The sequence below is a fragment of the Protopterus annectens genome, chromosome 12.part0, assembly GCF_019279795.1.
Source record: "Protopterus annectens isolate FY-2018-M chromosome 12.part0, PAN1.0, whole genome shotgun sequence".
Taxonomy (NCBI): Eukaryota; Metazoa; Chordata; order Ceratodontiformes; family Protopteridae; genus Protopterus; species Protopterus annectens.
In genome coordinates this window covers 400393995-400414676 of record NC_056746.1, presented here as the reverse complement: position 1 = coordinate 400414676, position 20682 = coordinate 400393995, and the positions used below count along the sequence as shown (strand labels likewise).

General features: G+C 43.3%; 1 protein-coding gene across 2 annotated transcripts in view; it reads right to left on the bottom strand.

Annotated features, from left to right (window-relative positions):
• Positions 1–3677: 3677 nt before the first annotated feature.
• The window catches only part of THUMPD1 (THUMP domain containing 1), a 197814-nt gene continuing 180809 nt past the window's right edge, over positions 3678–20682 (bottom strand). For both annotated transcript variants that reach the window (XM_044089499.1, XM_044089500.1), the window contains one exon: positions 3678–4827. In XM_044089499.1, the coding sequence (XP_043945434.1) occupies positions 4454–4827 (374 nt within the window). In that variant the 3' untranslated portion in view covers positions 3678–4453. The remainder of the gene's footprint in view (positions 4828–20682) is intronic.

Here is a 20682-nt window from a genome sequence, read left to right as displayed (position 1 = left end):
CATGGATGTCCCACTGGAGAGTCTTATTCTGTATCCCCCTCTGCCCTGACTACAAGTATTTGAGCATATGTAACTGGCAGTTCTGAGCTTTCATGGCCAGGTTGGCAGAGGTGCAGGTTTTTTTTTCTCCTGAGCATTTGACAAGGGGTTCTTGGATGCCTGCCCAGATGACCCCCTGAAAAATCTGCATACCCCGCTGTATTCTTACAGATGTTGTGGGAATTCAGCACCCTACAGAAGTTCAGAATTACTGGGGTCAGGGGAAGGGAATTGTGTTTGCTGACATATCACTATAGCCCATCACCCAAAATGTTGTGGACTGGCAGGACAGAATCAATGGTCTAAGGTCAGGGAGACTCAACAACATTTTATAATTAGCTTGGGCCTTGGGGAATTCCCTACACACTCAAAAATGATTCCTTCATCTTAAAAAAGGTATCCCGAAAAGACAAGCCCTTAGGTGACAAAGCTGAGGACAGGGTGCCTTATGAGTAAGAATTTGCATACCTCTGAGGGGGAAGATCCTTTCCCGGGCGGGATGCCTAGACTTCATGAAATCTTGCACCAGCCTAAGTCTTGTGGTAAAATTGGAGTTGACAAGACAGGGGACTTGACCAGTGTTGGCTGGGGATAAACTTGCCTTTTAGGTTTGGGAATTCTAGTTTCAGGGCACATGAGAAGACCTTCAGCAGGCAGACACAACCTAAGTCTGGCTCCCAGGTATTTTCCTCCCTAGTTATCACCAAAGGATTTCTTTCCTTGCCCTCTAACACCAAGATCTTGGCAATGGAAGATATGGTCTGTTTATTGGCTTTGGACCAAACCGATGGTCTGGTATTGGCATACAAGGATTATGCTGAATTCATAGTGGCTTCCAGAGGGGAGGTGCCAAAGGATTTGAGCCTAACAGGCAACAGACCAGGGAGCTACAAAGGTGACTCACTTGAGTTGGCAAATTACTAAACAAGTTGGGGACTTGGGATATAGAAATGACTGTGCCCACCAGTGTATTCTTGTCTTTTGTATGCTTGTCTTTAAACTTTTTGGGGATGACTGCTTGGGAACTGGTAAATACTATAGTGTTTAAAGGCCAAGTCACTGTGGAGGGATCTGGCTCTACACTTAATGGTCCTATTGTTCAACCTATCCCAAAAGGTGAAGTTAAGACAAATTATGCTGAGACCCTAAACAGAAGATAACAGGAGTAGAAGTCTTTGTAGGGGATTTGTTTCCACACATAAAAGACCATCATTAAACATGAAAATAGGCACCAAATAACTAAAGGAAGATCACAAAAAGGGTACTTTTATGAATACTCAGGCAATTTAAGCAGACTGATGAAGCTCACATACATGGTCTAGAGCAGTGGACTAGAAGATGGCACCAGCCAACACAACTTTATACTACATTTATCCTAAAAGACAAACTTAAGTCCTCCAGCAGGAGGATAGTGAAAGACTGGTAATCTGGACAGCCATGTGCTTTTGCAAAGCAGAAGTCCCAGTGCTGCAATACTGACAAGGACAAACATTATTTCAGCTTCAGAAAAGATAAGAAAAAGTGGAAGTTAATTCCCTAGCAAATCCCAAAAAATCTTTCCTGTGTACTGAAACAAACATTTTCCTTTTGAAACTCTCTGGAAAAGGACCAACACAAATCAGGCATACTATCCTGGGACTCAAGTTCCCTTTTCCCCGAATATGCCTAGACTTTCACCCCTAACGCCAGAGACTGCCAAGAGTGGTTCTTCCTTACCCATAGAAGGCAACCATACAACAATATGGGTGGGCCCATCTCTCAGTCCTTAGTGGCTGTAGGTTCCACACTAGAAGGATAAGGGGGAAAATTACTAGCAAGATAAACAAAATCTGGCCATACCAGAGTCAACGATTGGTGGCAGGGGCAAAACCAGAGCCAGCCTGATACACAAAGCCTCCCTGACAACTTTTATCTTCATGAGGACCGAGGAAGGAAGAACAGAGGAGGCTAGTAAATGCTACATAGCTCCAACCACAAAGGAAACCTCAAAGGCTGTTTGTTTAGGAGGCTGCACTCAGTGCCAGTGTTATGTCCCACCCCACAAACCATATATTTAATAAGAAAATTCTAAACACATTTCCACAAGCATTCACAGTAGTAAAACAGAATGACAGTCCAAAGTACAAAAAAAAAGTTTGCAGAGTGCAAATTAGTTTCACAGAAAAAAAATAGTTTTCCTCAGAAAAATAAAATAGTGGAAGGACGTCTGAGAAAGGGGACTGGTCTACTCATCCTTGAAGGATTGCTAGCTGACCATCAGTTTAACAAACTCTGCAGAAGGGGTGCACTTCAGCAGGAAGAAAAGCTGTGATACTTTTGGCACTCCAATTACTTTTTATACCGAGCTCTTCAAGCTCCTTGGAGTATGTGGAAGGCACCCTTTAAGTTTGTTAAGATTATCAGTAGTCTTTACCCTTTGCAGGATATAACCTGAACAGCTTAGACTACTGCAGTAGTAATCTAATGCTGATCATTACCCTAAACACCTGCTCAAGAAATCTAAATTTCCACCAAAGCATAAACAGGACCTGCCGGTGAAAAAAAGAAAAAAGTCCCTTGTTATGGAACAGACTTCCCTTGGACATAAAGAGGGACAGGGAACTACTCTGTATTAAATGAACTACTCTGTATTGAATGAAACCTGGACGAATGGATGGGCAATTGTAAATGCACTCTAGGACTGGCCCCCTCAAGCCCTCACTGAAACAGGTCAAGACTGGGAATAAATTATTCTAGCCCCTCAAGCTCTCACTGGAAGGGGTTAATACTAGGTATGTATTCATATACAAGGGTAACTACACCTCTAGGATCTTCAGCCTAGGCTACAAATGGTGCTTTGGCTAAATATCAAGAGTATTTAACCATGAAACTATGACCTCATCTTTGCCTGTATACTAATGAACCGACTTATTGAGCCCATCCTTGTACTTCAGCCCACACAACATGAATTTGTTTTGTTTTGCACATTTTCTCTGTAAAGCCTCAGCCTTTGGCAATAAAGCTTTATAGTAGGGACTCCAAAGAGTATTACCAATTAAAGTTTGGGAGGTAGCAATTAAAGATAAGAAATTCAGGGTGACTGAGTTCTATGCCTATGCTGAATAAGAAAGTTAATTCACATTTGAAAAATACATAAGCAAGGCGAGCTTTAAAGGAGAAGGAAAAACACTGCAATTATAAGTAAAGGGAATAGGGAAAGAAGCTGAAGCCAAAAGCAGGTAATAGAGAAGAGATACTGCAGGAAGGTCAACTAATACATAAAAAGGAAGAAACAGTGAAAAACACATGATACAGTGAAGCCAACACTGTGGGACTATATGGAAAAACTGGAATAGGTCTTAAAATGGATGTGTCCCCAAATAAGCTTATAAAATAAACAGACTTGTTTGAGGGGGTGAGGCCTGCCAGACAAGCATGTGCTTTCACAAAGTAATCTCTTTCACAGGGGAGATGCACTAACTCTGAAAAAGTTGTGTCAAAAATACAAACGTCTTGCAAAAATTTTTTTTAACAAACAAGCTTTTTTCTTTGGCAGTTAAAACTCCTGCCAGCATTTAATCTTAAAGTTCAATCTGTACTTAAAGTAATAAAGTACAAGCACTTAGCAATACAAAAAGGCCATTCACAATGTAATAAACTTCAGTTTCAAGACATTTGGCACCGTTTTTGTTTAATCTTCCCCCTTAAACTATAACTCCCAGAGTTATCACATGCTACTGTCCCTATCCTAATCTCTGCACCCTGGACACTCATATTTATACACACACACACACACACACACACACACACACACACACACACACACACACACACACACACACACACACACACACACACACACACAGGTTAGCACTGCTACTCCAGCATTTTGTTCTTCAGTTCATGTCTGTTGGGATGACTAAAATCTGTCCATGTATGTTTTGGCTCCATTTTCCTCCTACAGAGACAAGTCATAGTCATATTTTATAAATTGACCACAAGACACAACATTCATGCCTATGCTGAATTGGCATGTTCAAGACGGGAGTTTATCTGTGCTGTGTCCACTTACTGTCAGGACAGGATTTGACTACACCATGACCTTATAGAGATTATGACAAAAAATGCTAAAGGTTTGTGCATTAACCTGCACAAATACAGTACAATATCCATCAATTCAACATAGAACAGAAACAGGATAATGGGGAAAATGCAAAGCAGTGTAGTGGGAATTGTTTAAAAAATTTAGCTAAACATCTCCTAGTTCTCAAAAGTTAAAAAATTATTATTATTTTTTTTTTTAAAGAAATTAAACTCAGATGTGTCAATTGCAACCAAAGTAATTAAAACTTCACTGGGAAAATTAAGACAAAATAAGAGAATCAAGTTTCTTCTTTCAAGGCAAGCTGGTATGAAAAGCCAGTTTATGACTGCTCTATGAACTCTGTTTCAAATCTGTGCTGTTTTTTTCTGTTGTTGCCGTGCCATGTTCCTGACTCCCTGAATCTCCACACACTTCTTGTCCTGGATTGTCTAGAAGTTCAATTTTTTCTTGCTCTTGATTGTTCTGACCTTCATGTTTTTCCTTTTCAGATGAATTTGTTAAATCCTCACTGTGAGCATGCAGCAACTGCACAGGTTTCGATTCACTGGCATTCTTTACCACTTCCTGTAGATTATATTTCCTGAACAGCACATAGTCCCGCACCACACTCATGCAGCATACGTTTTTTATTATTTCAACAATTACTGTATATTCCGGATTATTGAGATCCACTTTGTTCTCGTGGTTCAAACTACCAATGACCTCTGCGAATACAGAAGGGTGAGGACAAAAAAAGTATTAACTACATTGTCCTATACAAGCATTATATAACTTAACAGTAAATGCTAATCAAAGGATACTAGCATTTTAAGTAGCTAGCACTAGTGTGGCAGAAACGTTTTTCAGAGCATATATAACCAGAGAACCAAACCGCAACATCCTGTATGATTAATAAATTTGTGGATCTCACCTCTGTATGTGCAAGAAATAGAAAGTTATGCACTTGCCATAATGACAGTGCAGTTGTGTAAGAACTTACCATAACAGCAAATGTTCTACTGTTCATTGGTGCAGTATTCCAAACTATTGGGTTGTCCTGCTAAATAACCAGACATCCAGACATGGTACCAAAGCTATAGTCTTCCACAGAGCCATAGATCCAATACACAACCAAAGCCCGCAGGCATAAGGGTACATAAGCAGATATAGGAGTGTAAAACCTCAAACTATCTCCAAACCAGTAAGCCTGTAGGAGCCCAACTGACAAAACAAAATGGTTAGCCAAGATGGGAAGAGGCAGAAAGACAGTGGTCCTCCTCTGTCTACAAGGAAAAGGAAGAAAACCTAAAAAAAATGGGGAAGGTAGGGTGGGAGAGAATACTGAAAATTATCAGTGAGGCAGCTACTGCTATAAGTTATTACGCAATTTCTTTCCATAGATCACTGCTGCAGTGTTTCAAACTGTTGGGTGGTCCCCAAAGCTTATGAAAGAGTGGATGGCAGACAACTGTCCAGTGATCCAGACAGGACTGACATGGCAAATGCTACTCAAGATTTAGAAAAGGCTACACTCTAATGTTGGATAAAGGTATGTAGAAAAGACCAAGTAGCTGTTAATAGAATGGTTCTGCAGTCCATCCCCTTGAAAAAGGCTCCAGATGAGGACACTACACGAGTAGAATGCGTATTTGCTGGAGTAGGTAGAGATTGGTCATGCTGAGTGTAGCAAGGTAAATTATTTAGAAATCCAGTTAGCAACAGTTTGCTTAAAAACTGGGTTCTCTAACTTGGAATCTTGGAAAGACATTTGATCAGATTTGTTGCTACCCGTTGATCCCATCTTATATCTGGATAAGACTGTATTAGTTGGCCAAAAGATATTTTCAGCTAACACCTCCTCACTGACACCTAATCAGCAAAAATCACTTCTGTGATGTGTGGAATTTTCCCAGGGTAATGAAGTAGTTGCCCAACTACACAATTTTGCCCTTTTCCCCACTATAGTGAGACCTTGGAGTTGGTAGATATGGTCAGGGGGTGGGGGGCAAACAGCCCCCACTTGTGTGGGTTTGACTTAGTGTGTTGTGGGTTCCATTGTGCTGCATAGCAACTGTTTCATTGCCCTGGGAAAATTCTGCAAATCGTGGAAGTGATTTTTGCTGATTAGGTGTAGATGAACAAGTGCTAGCTGAAAATATCTTTTGCCGAACTAACACAGACCCAGAATATGAATTATATATGCATATCAAGAGTCCTCTCTCTCTTATTTTGTGTATTAGGGAAGACATTCAGAAGATTTATATCCTGACTGACAGCGAGCTCATTTACCACTTTAGGCATGAAGGAAGGACGGGCCCTCCAAGACGTACTGTTCTTATGAAAAATTAGGAAGGGGTGACTATAAGGGTCTGTAGTTCAGTGACTTGCCTAGCGGAGGTGAGGGCTACCAAAAAATGGTACTCAAGCCAGCACTCAACGTTAGACTGGGAAGGAGCGCCTCTTCCTTTTAGCAGAGGGGGACACTGAAGGTTCAATGCCTGGCTGCAGGGCTAGTACTGGTTTCAAATGAACCCAGACCAGGACTCAGGAGGAACTTAGGAAAGAGCGACAGAGAAGTGGAAGAGCTACCAGGTACCAGCTTGGAAAAAATTTGCCAGAAGTCAAGTAAGAAGAAATGTCTAGCTTTCAGGGTCTTTTCTACTGGGGTGCCTTTTCGGAAGTCCTCTGTACAGGAAAGCCAGACTTCAACACCATACCTCTTCCCCTTCTTCCTAGCGACAGTGACGACACATTTACAACAGCATACTCAGACACACAGCACATAATGGAAGAGGACTGCCTTGCACATCCAAGGGGAAAAGTGAAATGGAGGACTCCTAATAGGATCAGTCTGGACAGACCAACCCAACATCAGTTAGGGTTAGAGGGTTGGGGAGGAGCAACTATTCGATCCACAGGCTGCAAAAACACCCAAATGGTCTGAGTGTGCTGGTTCAGAACCTCCGATCACTTGGAAGGACTCTGCACTCTTTTCCAGAAGTTCAGAGGAGGAAGACAGTCTGGATGCCACCACTGTGGATGAGGCCAAGACAAAGTATCTTCCACTCAAAGTATTTGAATACGAAATAAAGCCTACTCCTTAAAGTTTTTTTTGGGTGTAACCCTGGCAGATGACACACAGACATTGTGATCTGCTCCCAAACAGTATTCAGAGTAGATGTGGTAATCTTTTTGGAGAATTTGTCTACCAAAGCCATTTTCTCCATTTCTTAGACACAAGTATCTAGGAAAACAGAGCAGTAAGGAAAGAAAGGGTCCCCAGTGAGGTACTTATCTGCTCCTGAACTGGTTAATCATGTAGAAGATAAGAGGAAGTCAACAGGACACATACTTGTGAAAGCAAAGTTCTGAATGGGGTGGGCAGATGCCCTCTTTATAACATCATACTCACACACAGTGGCTAGGCATATGCAATGCAAACAGAAAGACTCCTGAGCTTTAGAAGTTGGCTGGGATGCACTGGGGCACCTACAGTCCAAGTACCAGTTGCAAGGACTAGGACTACTGAAGCAGTGATGTAAATGAAGAACATCTGGAGGAACCATGTGGTTAGACTTGGAACAAGTTGAGGCTTATAAGATTAGCAAATTAGAAGACCTTTGTATTGTGTTGGATGGGGAGGCTTCTCTATTACACTAGGCAACAGAAGATGGAACCAAACTTGCCAAGGTTAGAATGGAGCTATGAGGCAAACTCATGTCTTACTCATTTTGGCTTTCTTCAGAGGAGCTAAACCATGACTTTGCGAGTCAAAGTTCCAGCAGGGCTTGCCTCAGCATTGAAAAACAGTGCTGGTCATAAATGATTGAGGGATCACTCACATGGCACTGCCTGGCAGTAGTTGGGGATATATGCCGCTACTGTAAAGCAATAAGTCAACATGGTCCATTTACACAGCTGCATGGCTTCCCGAGTGTTGGAGGATTTGATTCCCCCCTGCTTAATGAGGTACTAAAACCACTGATATACCATCTTTGTGGATGACTGTCACAACCTCAGGGAGGAAGTGTTGTGAAATGTACATCACTACCAAGACAAGCACATGCATATCAGTCTCTTCCTGTACCCACATCCATTTGACTATCTACCTCAAAGTCATTCCCACTCCAGGGCAGAAGTATCCTTGGTGAGTCACAATGGGTAGGGAGACGGGAGTAAACAGACTGTCCTTAGAAAGAACACTGGTATAAATGGCTGCAACACACCTGGGAAATCTTAACTGGAACATATGCACAGTCTGTGTTCATGCTCCACTACACTATTAAGTTCCACTGCAGGCCCCACAAATCTTGCAAAGGGGATTAGGTACCTGTTGCCATGAGCGCCACAGTTTTACAGCCAGAATGCTGCTTGTGCTACAGAAGACAGCAGCAGTCAGTGATACCTGGATTAAGGGACTTGTCCCATTTAAACAGTCCCTCCAGACAGACAGGACTAAGTGTTTGGGTGGCAGATGATGAAGATTATAGTCTGAGATGGTTTAATTTGAGACTTCACAGGTTTGCACTTAAATTCCCCAAGAAATAAAATACTGAGCATCCCTTATAAATGCATCTAAAAAACAGTCATTTAAGAACACGGAAACAATGGCCCTGGCAACTGGTTTCCATCAGCCCAAGACTGGCTGCAATCATCTGCTGCACACCCTGGAGGCTGTGATAAAACCAAACAGAATGACCCTGAAGTGAAAGCAACCGGTTCCTATCCTTGACTATGATATGCAAGTAGATATCCTAAAAATCCAACAAGCACATCCCATATTCTCTTTATGCACATGGATGAAAGTACAGTTGTGTACACTTACCATAAATGTAGATGTTCGAGTGTATTCACTGTTGCAATCATTACATTAGAGTAATCCTGAAGGCAGCTTGCCCTCAGTCGGCCTGAATTCCAAAGTCTTGGGTCCTGCGTCAGCTGTCGTTGCCCCTTCCCTGACGTCAGGGGTATAAAAGAAGCAGCTGATGCCATTTTCTTTAGTTTTTCTTGCCCCAGATTGTCAGGTGCCCCCAAAAATGGTAGTCAAAATTTATATCTATATAAAATAACATGCAGCAATATAAACTTTACCTTCATCCACAAGCAAATACATCACATAGGTTGTATAAATCAGAGAGGGAAAGATCGGTTCCATCAGAAGAAAAGGGGGGATGGCGGGTGGGTAACCTGGACTGCAACAGTGAATACACCAACATCTACATTTATGGTAAGTGTACACAACTGTACTATGTTCTTCGTGTTTCACTGCTGCAGTCATTACATTTGGGTAGATTCCCAAAGCTATGGTTTGGAGAACAGCATTAGGAGCGGCTATGAGACCCTGCAGAACTGCAGTGGCAAAGCCTGCCCTGGATTTAGAGTAGAGTGGCAGATGATGGTGCTTTGTAAAGGGGTGCACTGAACTCCAAGTAGCTGCCTCTAAAATGTCCTTGATTGGTACTCCCCTGAGAAAGGCTGCAGCTCTGGTGGAATGTGGCCTAATGCCCTTAGGCACTTGCGGCTTGCCATGGTATAAGTAGCAGAAACTAATGCAGTGGCCTATCCACTTTGAAATAGTCTGCTTTGAGATAGCCTTTCCTTGTGATCCTGCAGCATATGCCACTAGTAATTGCGCTGTCTTTCTGAAAACTTTGGTTCTGTCCAAGTAGAATCTAAGCTGTCTGTGCAAGTCCAAAGAATGCAGAATTCTTTCCCCTTGTTCTGTGGATTTGGATAAAAAGTTGGCAAATGAATGGTTTGGTTAAAAGCCACACTGTATACCACTTTAAGCATAAATGTTGGGTTTGTCCTCAGGAGACCCTGTCCGGATAAAAAATGATAAAAGGTTCCACAGCCATGAGTGCCTGTAGCTTTGAAACTCGTCCTGCAAAAGTTATTGGTGGGAGCAGAGCTGTTTTCAAAGATAAAAACTTTATATCAACAGTAGCAGCTGGCTCAAAAGGAGGCAGGGTGAGTTTTTCCAAGACATAGTTGAGGTCCAATGCAGGCATTGGTGATTCTCCTTGGAGGCCTTAAATTTTTGGCTCCTCTGAGGTACTGTTTTAATAAGGGATGAGAAAAGATTGGTGGCTCTGCATTGTAATGAGCCAAAACGGCAGAGACCCTATCTGGATGGAAAATGATAAAAGGTTCCACAGCCATGAGTGCCTGTGACTCATCTTGTAGAGGTTATTGCTAGGAACAGAGCTGTTTTCCATGATAACAATTTTATATCAGCTGTAGCGGCTGGCTCAAAAGGAGGCAGGGTGAGTTTTTCCAAGACATAATTGAGGTCCCATGCAGGTATTGGTGATCTCCTTGGAGGCCTTACGTTTTTGGCTCCTCTGAGGTACTGCCTTAAAGGATGAGAAAAAATAGGTGGCTCTGTATTGTAATGAGCTGAAATGGCAGAGGCATGAATCTTAATTGATGAAAAGGATAGGCCTTTGTCCAGCATCTCAGTTAAATATTGCAAAATCTGAGGAATATTTGGTACAGTCATGTCAATCCCTTGTGCCTGGTTCCAAGCACAGAATCTCTTCCATTTTTCAGCATAAGATTTTCTGGTACTAGGCCTCCTGGCCTCCAAAATAACATCCTTCACCGCTTTGGAGAGGTGTGTTTTGAACGACTACATTATCCGCCATGCTGCCAGATTTAAGGTCTCGAGTTGGCTGTGCAGGATCTGATTGTTGTGTTGGGACAGTAAGTGAGGAATTTGAGGTAATGTCTAGGCTGGGTATTGAGACAAATTCCTTAGGATTGGGTACCAGTGCTGGCGGGGCCAGTCTGGGGCAATCAGTATCATTTTTGGCTTCTCTTGTCTGACTTTTAGCAGTACCTTGGGGAGGAGAGGCAGTGGAGGAAATGCATATACTGTTAAGTTTTTCCAGCTGAAAGATAGAGCATCCACTTTCCATGCTTGCTTATGATAAGTCCTTGTGCAGAATCTCTGTAGTTGGCTGTTGTGAGGGCAGGCAAATAGATCTATGTCCGGGCATCCCCAATTCCTTGTTATCATGCTGAAGACTTGCGGATCCAATTTCCACTCGTGGGGATCCATGAGGTTTCTGCTTAGTTTGTCTGCCAGAGTATTTATCTTTCCTGGCAGGAATTGAGCCTGTAGATGTACTTGGTAAGTCAATGCTGCGTCCCACAAAGTCATGGCTAGTCTGCATAGGGAGTAGGAATGAGCGTCTCCCTGCTTGTTTATGTACCACATGGCTGTAGTATTGTCCGTCTTTATCAGTAGTTGTCCCGGATGAAGTAGATCCTTGAAGGCTGTCAGGGCATTCTGAACAGCTAGCATCTCTTTTTGGTTGATATGTATCTGCATTTGGCTTGCGGACCATGTGCCCTGAATACATCTTTCTGCCATGTGGGCCCCCCCAGGCATAATCTGATGCATCTGTTGTTAATATCTGCCTGGCTGTGGGTAAAGCGAATGGCTGCCCCTTGTTGTGGTGACAGGCCTTTGCCCACCATCGAAACTCCTGCTGCAGGCAGAGAATGAGGATAATTATTGTTTCCAGGCTGTGGCAATGTAGAGTCCAAACACTTTTTAGATGCCATTGAAGTTTCCTCATATGCAGTCTTGCATATGGAATTAGCAGAATGCAGGATGCCATGAAGCCCAAAGCCTGCAGAATTTTTCTTGCAGATAACTGGGTCTTTGTTGCCAATATTCTGAAATAAGTAGTCAGTTGCCTTAGTTTGTCTGGCGTGAGATAAGCCATCTGGGCAGTTGTATTTAAGCTTGCACCCGGGAATATTATCTTTTGAGAGGGTACTAGTTTTGATTTCTTTTTGTTTACTGTGCACCCTAGGCATGTTAGTAATCTTTTTACAAACGCCAGATGATGTAGCAGAATGTCCTTGTTCTCTGCTTGAATAAGGCAGTCGTCCAAGTAAGGCTGTATTTGTATTACTCTTTCTCTCCAAAATGCAATTACTGGAGCCAAGCATTATGTGAAGACCCTGGGCGCAGTAGATAAGCCAAAGGGCAGTGCAGAGAATTGGTAGTGCATTGAGCCAGCTATGAATCTGATCTTCTGCACGATTGTCTGATTGGGACATGCAGGTATGCCTCTTTTAGGTCTAAAGTCACAAGCCAAGCCTTCTTGCCCAGCATGGGCAGAAGCTGCTGCACAGTCAACATTTTGAATCTTGGAATATCCAGATATGTGTTTAGAACAGATAGGTCCAGTATTTGTCTCCACGCTTTGTCCTTTCTGGGCACCAAGGACAGTCTTGAGTAAAATCCTTGTCCCTGTTCTTACTGTGGCACTTGCTGAATGGCCCTCATGTCCATGAGGGATGACACTTGCTTTTGTGCCTCTGCCCATTGATTTTTTGGCAGGTCTGGCAAACCGTTGCCCTTGGCAGGGTGTGAAAGTGAAACTGTAGCCTTGTGACACTATATCCAAGACCCATTTGTCCTGGGTTATTACGTGCCAATTTTGAGAAAAAAGTGCTAGTTTTCCCCCTAAAGGTGCTGCCAGAAGATAAGTGCTTGGCGCAGGCAGGGGGAAGTCATTGGGACTGTTTCCTGTATGGCTGTGATTTGTCTTCTCCGCTTTTTGAGGTAGAAGTACCCCATTGTTTAGACCTGTATGAGCCTTGGTGCTGGGATCTGCCTCTAGGGCGTCTGTATCTACCTCTTTGTGGCCTGTCTGACATTGGAAAGGACCAATTCTTTGTAGGCCAGTGCCTGCTAAATCTCAGAGGCTGTACCTGCAAGAAATCCTTGACTGTTTGCATAGATTTAGCTTTGTCCTCCATTTTCTTCAACACCTCTTCTGCTTTAACACCAAACATGGTATCATGCTGTAATGGAGCATCTAATAATTTTGCTTTAACATGATCAGGCATATTCTGTTCCTTTAACCAAGCATGCCTCCTAATGACAGAACCCATAACAGCGGCCCTACAGGAGGCCTCCAGAGAATCAAAACCACATTGCAAAGTATGCTTTCCCACTTGTTCAGCTACACGCAACATTTCTTTGTTTTTTGCACATTCAGAATTTATCAACATTTTCTGTTTAAGCAGTGACAAACTACTGCTGATATTTAAGCATATGAAAATGACAATTTAAAGTCCTTATAGTCAAGGTAGCAAAAGTGTAAATCTTTTTTCCCCATCTGTCCAGTGCCCTAGAATCCCTGTCAGAGGGGGTAGGGCTTTTTGCAGTGGAAGCCTGGACCCCTTTGGGACCCAGAGAGATAGTTTCTGGGTCAGCAGCAGGGTTCTTAAAAAGAAATTTATGTGAATCAGGAACCCTGTAGTATCTGTCTGGCTTAACTGGAGCTGGAGGCAGAGAGTCAGGAGTCAAACTGGACTCTGAAAATACATCTACAATGTCTAACAACAGGTGGAATAGCAAGGGGCCTGTGCTGAGGTAGTAAAAGGAAGTCTCTGTGCCTTTTCTTAGATTCTGAATAATCTTGGCTCTCCCAGTGGAAATGCTCCCTCATGGTATGCAGAGTTTCCCCAAAAGAATAATCCTCAGGAGGAGAGGCTGAAGGGATGGATTCTTCAGCATCAGAATCCTCATAGGGAGGAAGAGAGTATTCCTGATCAGAAGAGGAATCAGAAGAAATGGAAACCTGATCTGAAGATGCATATTTTGTCTCTTGCCTAGGCCTCTTATCAGGAGGGGGATGGGAACCCCTGATCAAAGTAATTAGGTCTTCGGCCATTTTGAGCATCTGTTTTTTAGGCATGGAGGCCTGTCCATGGGGCTGTTGTAGTTGTTTTTGTCTTTATAGGTGCTTTAGTCTTTGCCTTTGAAGCTGAAGTCGTTTTAACATACAACTGTGTAGGCCTGAAAAACACCCTCAGAAGCCAGATGCCTGCTCAGCGGCTCTGGACCCATCCGAGGGAATAGTTTCAGAGGTTTCAATACCTTGAGTTTCCAGCAGCCTAGTCGGCTCCATGTGGGAGTCAGAAGCGGCCTGCGGTTTTAAAGTAGTGGGCGTCAGGGGCTGCGAAAGTGCCTCACTGAGAACCGGCGACTGGCTTAGAAGAAGCCTCGTCGTCAGTTTTGGACCTCGGATGCCTGTCCTTTTCTTTTTCTTTGCATTTCTTTTGAATTGCGGTAGTCGGATGGCTATGAGACGACATTGTGTAATTAAATCTTCTGCCAAAATAGTGAAATGCAAAATCGTACCAATGCTTAGTGCGTTGGTTAAATCTAGCACAAAACTGACCATTCGCAACGTCGTGATCAGGGCCTAGGCAAGGAATACAGTAAGAATAGAAGTCCTTATGAGGTATTTGCTTCCCATAAGAAATACAATTATTACCTTTTTCTGACATCGGTCTGGAGCAAGAAAAAAATTTCCCCAATGGGGTACTTGGCTTTTAATGAAGACTTCGGATCTCGAATTGCTTTTGCTTCGGGCATCGTGCGGCAAGAAAGACTGAAGAAAATGGCGCCTGCTGCATCTTTTATACCCCTGGCGCACTGACATCAGGGAGGAGGCGACAGCAACAGACGCTGGACCTAGACTTTGGAATTCAGACCGACTGCGGGTAGCCTGCCAACAGGATAACCCAATTGTAATGACTGCAACAGTGAAACATGCACATCAGTCTTGAGTAAAATCCTTGCCCCCGCTCTTGCTCTGGCACTTGCTGAATGGCCCTCATGTCCATGAGGGATGAGACTTGTTTTTGTGCCTCTGCCCATTGATTTTTTTGGCAGATCTGGCCAACAGTTTGCCTTTGGCAGGGTATGGAAATGGAACTTGTAGCCTCGTGACACGATATTTAGAACCCACTTGTCCTGGGTTATAATGTGCCAATTTTGAGAAAAAAGTGCTAATTTTCCCCCTAAGGGCGCTGCCAGGAAATAAGTGCTTGGTGCAGGCAGGGGGAAGTCATTGGGACCGTTTCCTGTAAGGTTGTGATTTGTCTTCTCCACTTTTGGAGGTAGAAGCACCCCATTGCTTTGACCTGTATGAACCTTGCGCCTGGGATCTGCCTCTAGGGCATCTGGGTCTGCCCCTTTGAGGTCTGTCTGACACAGGAAAGGACAAATTCTTTGTTGGCCAGTGTCTACTAAACCTAGGTGGCTGTACTTGTAAGAAATCTTTGACAGTTTGCATAGATTTAGCTTTGTCCTCCATTTTCTTTAACACCTCTTCTGCCTCAACACCAAACAAAGAATCATGCTGTAAAGGAGCATCTAACAATTTAACTAACACGATCAGGCAGATTTTGTTCCTTTAACCAAGCATGCCTTCTAATTACAGAACCTGTAACTGCGGCCCTGCAGGAGGCCTCTAAAGAATCAAAACCACATTGCAAAGTATGCTTTCCAACTTGTTCAGCTGCATGCAATATATCCTGCATTTCCTTGTTTTCTGTACATTCAGAGTTTAACAACATTTTCTGTTTAAGCAATGTCATGACATGTTGCTGATATTTGAGCATATGAAACGGACAGTTTAAGGCCCTTATAGCCAAGGTAGCAGATGTGTAAACCTTTTTTCCCCCATCTATCCAGTGCCCTAGAATCCCTGTCAGAAGGGGTAGGGTTTTTTGCAGCGGAAGCCTTAACACCCCCTGGGACCCTGAGAAATAGTTTCTGGGTCTGCAGCAGGGTTTTTAAAAAGGAATTTATGCGAGTCAGGAACCCTGTAATATCTGTCAGGCTTAACAGGAGCTGGAGGTAAGGAGTCAGGAGTAAGGCTAGACTCCGAAAACACATCTACAATGTCTAACACAGGAGGGATGGCTAGCGGCTTGTGCTGAGGTAGTAACAGGAAATCCCTGAGCCTCTTTTTAGGCTCTGAACAATCTTGGCTCACCCAGTGGAAATGCTCCCTCATGGTATGTAAGATTTCCCCAAAAGAATAATCCTCAGGAGGAGAAGCTGAAGGTATGGATTCTTCAGCATCAGAATCCTCATAGGGGGGAAAAGAATATTCCTGATCAGAAGAGGAATCAGAAGAAATGGAAACCTGATCTGAAGTTTCATAGTCAGTCTCTTGCCTAGGCCTCTTATCAGGAGGGGGATGGGAACCCCTGATCAAGGTAATCAAGTCTTCGGCCATTTTGAGCATCTGTTTTTTGGGCATGGAGGTCTGAGATTTAACGTGGCTCTTGTGGTTGCTTCTTTGCCTTTGAAGGTGCTTTAGTCTTTGCCTTTGAAGTCGGTTTAATGTATAGATGTTTGGGTCTGAATACACCCTCAGAAGCCGGTGCCTGCTCAGCAGCTCCGGACCCATCTGAAGGATTAGTGTCCGAGGCTCCAATACCTTGAGTTTCCAGCGGCATGGCTGACTCCACGTGGGAGTCGGTAACGGCCTGCGACTCTAAACTAGCAGTAGTCAGGGGCTGCGAAAGAGCCTCACTGAGAACCAGCGAACCGGCGACTGGCTTAGGAGAAGCTTCGTCATCGGTTTTGGGCCTCAGCTGTCTTTCTTTTTCTTTGCGTTTTTTTGTGAACTCCAGTAGTCTGATGGCTTTCCGACAATATTTCTGGATAATTAAATCTGCGTCCAAAGTAGTTTAAAGCAAAATCATACCGACGCTTAATAGTGCGTTGGTTAAATCTAGCACAAAACCGACAACCCAGAAAATTATGATCAGGGCCTAGGCAAGGAACACAGTAAGAGTGAGAGTGAAAGTCCTTATGAGGTATTTGCTTCCCACAAGAAATACAATTAACTTTTTCTGACATCGGTTCTGGAGCAAGAAAAAAGTTTCCCCAATGGGGTACTTAGCTTTATAGAAGACTTCAGATCTGAAATTCGAACTCGAAAATCTGAGGAGTCTGCCGACTGGCACTTGCGAACTGCTTCTGCTTCGGGGACCGCGCGGCAAGAAAGACAGGAGAAAATGGCATCGGCTGCTTCTTTTATACCCCTGACGACCTGTCAGGGAAGGGGTGACGACAGCCGACACAAGACCCAAGACTTTGGAATTCAGGCCGAGTGAGGGCAACCTGCCAGCAGGATTACACTAATGTAATGACTGCAACAGTGAAACACAAAGAACATCAGAGTGCCCCAAGATCAAAGACTTTAAGAACAAATTCAGGACTCTAAAGTACAAGACTGGCCTGAGATCTTTATTTTCTTGAGGGGGGGTGCCAATAATTACATGGAACAGTGTCTGGATCTCTTGCACGAGAAGCTTGTCACATCAAGTTTAGGCACAGCCTTCTGACTGTGTGAAAAAGTTGAGAAAGTGAACAGAACAGATTAGGAAGAGGGAGGTACAAAAAGAATTGCGTGGCCTCTGTAGTAACTCCCAAAGCCACTTGCACTGTGTGACAGCCTGCCATGCAGGGAAGTGCGACCCCCTCCAATGCCTCCAGAATGGGAGGGATGGGCAAGAACTCATGGATTTGGCAGTTGAACTCCTGATACTGCAAAGCATCTCTGCCTTTAGGGTAACCTTTGCAGCAGAGAACATTACTCAAATAGAGGTTGGCTTTTTCTGAACCACAAATTCCAATCATTCTTACAGTTCTGGGCAAAGGTCCAAGGACTGGAGAGGTTTATGGAAACTGAGCACCTTGCCTTCCTGTTCACTCTTCTGTAGCTTCTCTTTCACCTGTGCTGGTTACTTTTTCTGTCTGCAGACCAGAGACAGAAGACCCTTCATAGGAGTCATCTTGGTGAATGACCCTTTAAAACTGCCTGCAAAGCAGCAATGCCCAAGTTAAGCATGTTAATGTATTACAACATCCACTCCTGCTGCATGAACTGCTTCAACTGCAGTGTGCAGGAGTCAGAGGTTAGACACATTCACTATTCACTGCTACCTGGGACTCTGCCCTATGAAGACGTGTGTGTGTTTTTATATAAATATCAAATGCCAGTTCTGCAAGGTTGTGCTGGCAGCAAATTACAAGCATCAGCAATTAAAAGGTAACAAGCTCTTAAAAAAATGTGCCTCTCAAATTAGTCCAATGTCTTTGACTCCTTGTCAGAGGACTGAAATGCTCATCTCTCCTTAAAGGGTTAATTTTTAGGGTGGCAGCAGCAGCCATTATAATGGCGTTGGTTAAGGCAGCTTTACTCCAACATCTGCAGTCCTTGAAAGGCTGGACAATACTGTCTGGTCTCTTCAGCACAGCTGCTACTACTACGGATTCCTGACAAGTCCTCAGCACAACAGAAACCATCTTTTTTTGCAGAAATGACTGCCCAAGAAGGCAGCATGATAAAATAGTGCAGAAAGCCCCCTGCATGATCTCTCTTTTCCAGGGAAACATGGACAACTGACTAAGACCCTTGCCAACACATCAGTTTAAGGCTGTATCTGAATTAAAGGGTCCTTAAGAGCGGGCATCCAAAACTCAAGACTATGTAGAGGAGTCCAGATGCTTTTTAACCACCACTTCCTGGGAACAGAGGGGACTCCTTAGGAATTTAAGTGAGATACCGCTTTCATCTCCCTGAAGTGTTTGTCTATTCCTAGAAAGGGAGCAGTAAGGACCAAAGCTCAAATATATGTGGTCATCCTGAGGTTGAGCCAATGTCAATGCAGACATCTAGGAAGGATCAAGGGACAAGAGCAGCTACTTCTGAACTACATCTGATCGCTTGCAGGCCAACGCCGAAGGTCGATGCCAAAAACATCTGTAATGTGATGGTGTCAGCACTAACAAGTTCAGTGCAGAGTCCAACAGTCCAAGTTTTGACACCAAGGGGCTATCAAATGGTGTCTCATCCAAATGACTGGAAAACACAGTACTGAACTGCCCAGAAGGCACTGGTAGAGAGACTGGCACTAACCTATTAACAAGTACCTGCAGCCTACTGACCTTCGGTACTAAGCCAATTAGCACAGTTCAGGATGATGGGGTCGAAAAAGTAATCACTACAGATATAGATGTGAGAAGCTTGAGTGAACCATGGGCACTAAGACAGGTCTTTTCTAATAAGACTCTGGGCATGCAAAATCTACAAGCACTGTTGTGACTTCCTGCTGGTGGGGAAGGGATCTTTGTCTGCAAGTTGCTTAACTGATGGAATAGGTAAAACAAAGCAGCTCTATTTTTTTCTGTTTTGAGAAACCTGCTTGGCCTAGTGTTTGTTTTATGCGGCGCACACACACTTGAAATTACCCATGCTGCTTATTTCACATGCTTTTTTTTTTTGGTTAATTTGTTTGAGTAATACTTAAATACTAGAGTATATCTGTAGCCTCCTCTTTTCTGATTAGACTCAAGGCCTACAAACACGAGCACTACTGGCAACTCCCTGCTGGTTATTTTCCCACCCCCTGCTATTCCTTGATCTACTTTTTAACCTTGGTGATTTTTAAGCTGCCCATCCTTCCTGTAAATTGAGCTTTATAAGCTCCTCCCTTTTACACCGATACTGGAATTTATTTATTCCTTTCCCATGTGCTTATTTAAAAAAAGTGCATTTTGCCTCTCATTAGCTTTTCCATTACTTGAATTCTCTGCATTCATTACCTAGTCAGCAGTTACATAAAGTGGAGTATTTTTACACTCTAGCACGCACTTTTTTGCGTTTTACATCAAAAGGACAGATGATTTTCCATCTAGTGGTATCGGGTGGTAGACTGGTCTGTAGGAGTTGGGGAAAACACACTAGAGATTCCTGCATAGTTGTTTTGTCAGAGGGCTTATTAATCATCTTACCTTGTTTTTACTGCCTTTATACATTTAACAATTAAGTGTTTCTTGGCTCATGTCTACAAAAGTGTACTATTATTAAATAATCACACTTTTAAAAGCTGTTTAAAGTACACTCCTGTTATCCTGAATTACTTACTACATTTCTTTAAGTTTGTTTGTGGTAGCATTTCACTCCAGAGACACTTCTATGGTGCATTTACCTTAGGAGGACTGGGATTACTCATCTAGTGGCAGCAGGTGTTTGCCTGGTCTACCTGAGTTGTGAAGTGTACATAAGGCCTCCAAGTGTAGTTGTTTTATTAGCCAGAGGGCTCAATAGTCAGTTTTCTGTATTTCTAGTGCTGGTATAAACTTTGGCACATTTGTACAGAGCTGCTCACTGTGCCAGTGCCCTGCACAGATGAAATTCTCTAATAACATTGCTCATTTTCAATACACTGTGAAAGTTTACCGTGATATTTCCTCTTTTTCTGCACTTCTTTAAAATTTAAAGTTGCATTTTCTAACTGCTGGAAGGGCTGCTGTTCTGCATCGAAAAAATAGTTGTGTAAGATCTTTCCAAAACCACAGATGTCCTTTTCTTCACTTCTTCAGTATTCATAACCTGAGGAGATCTGTCGCCAGAAGGTGACCAGATGTTGGCTAGTATACAAAATTCTTATACTACTCACAGGTATGCCGCACATCACATATAGCCTGCCATTGGATATGGGCCATAAAAGCGACATACAGATGTACCATCCTCAGAATTGAATGATCCAGGAGGAATGCAAGACTAAGGATTTGTGTGGTCATCCAAGCAAAACAGACCAGGGGAAAGGAGGTAGGGAGAGAATACAGCAGCAGTGAAGAGAAGGACATCTATGGTTATGGCAAGACTTTACACAACTATTCTATGTCCTTCTATTCACTTAATTGAGTATTCATAGCCTGAGGGAGCGTGCCAAAGCTC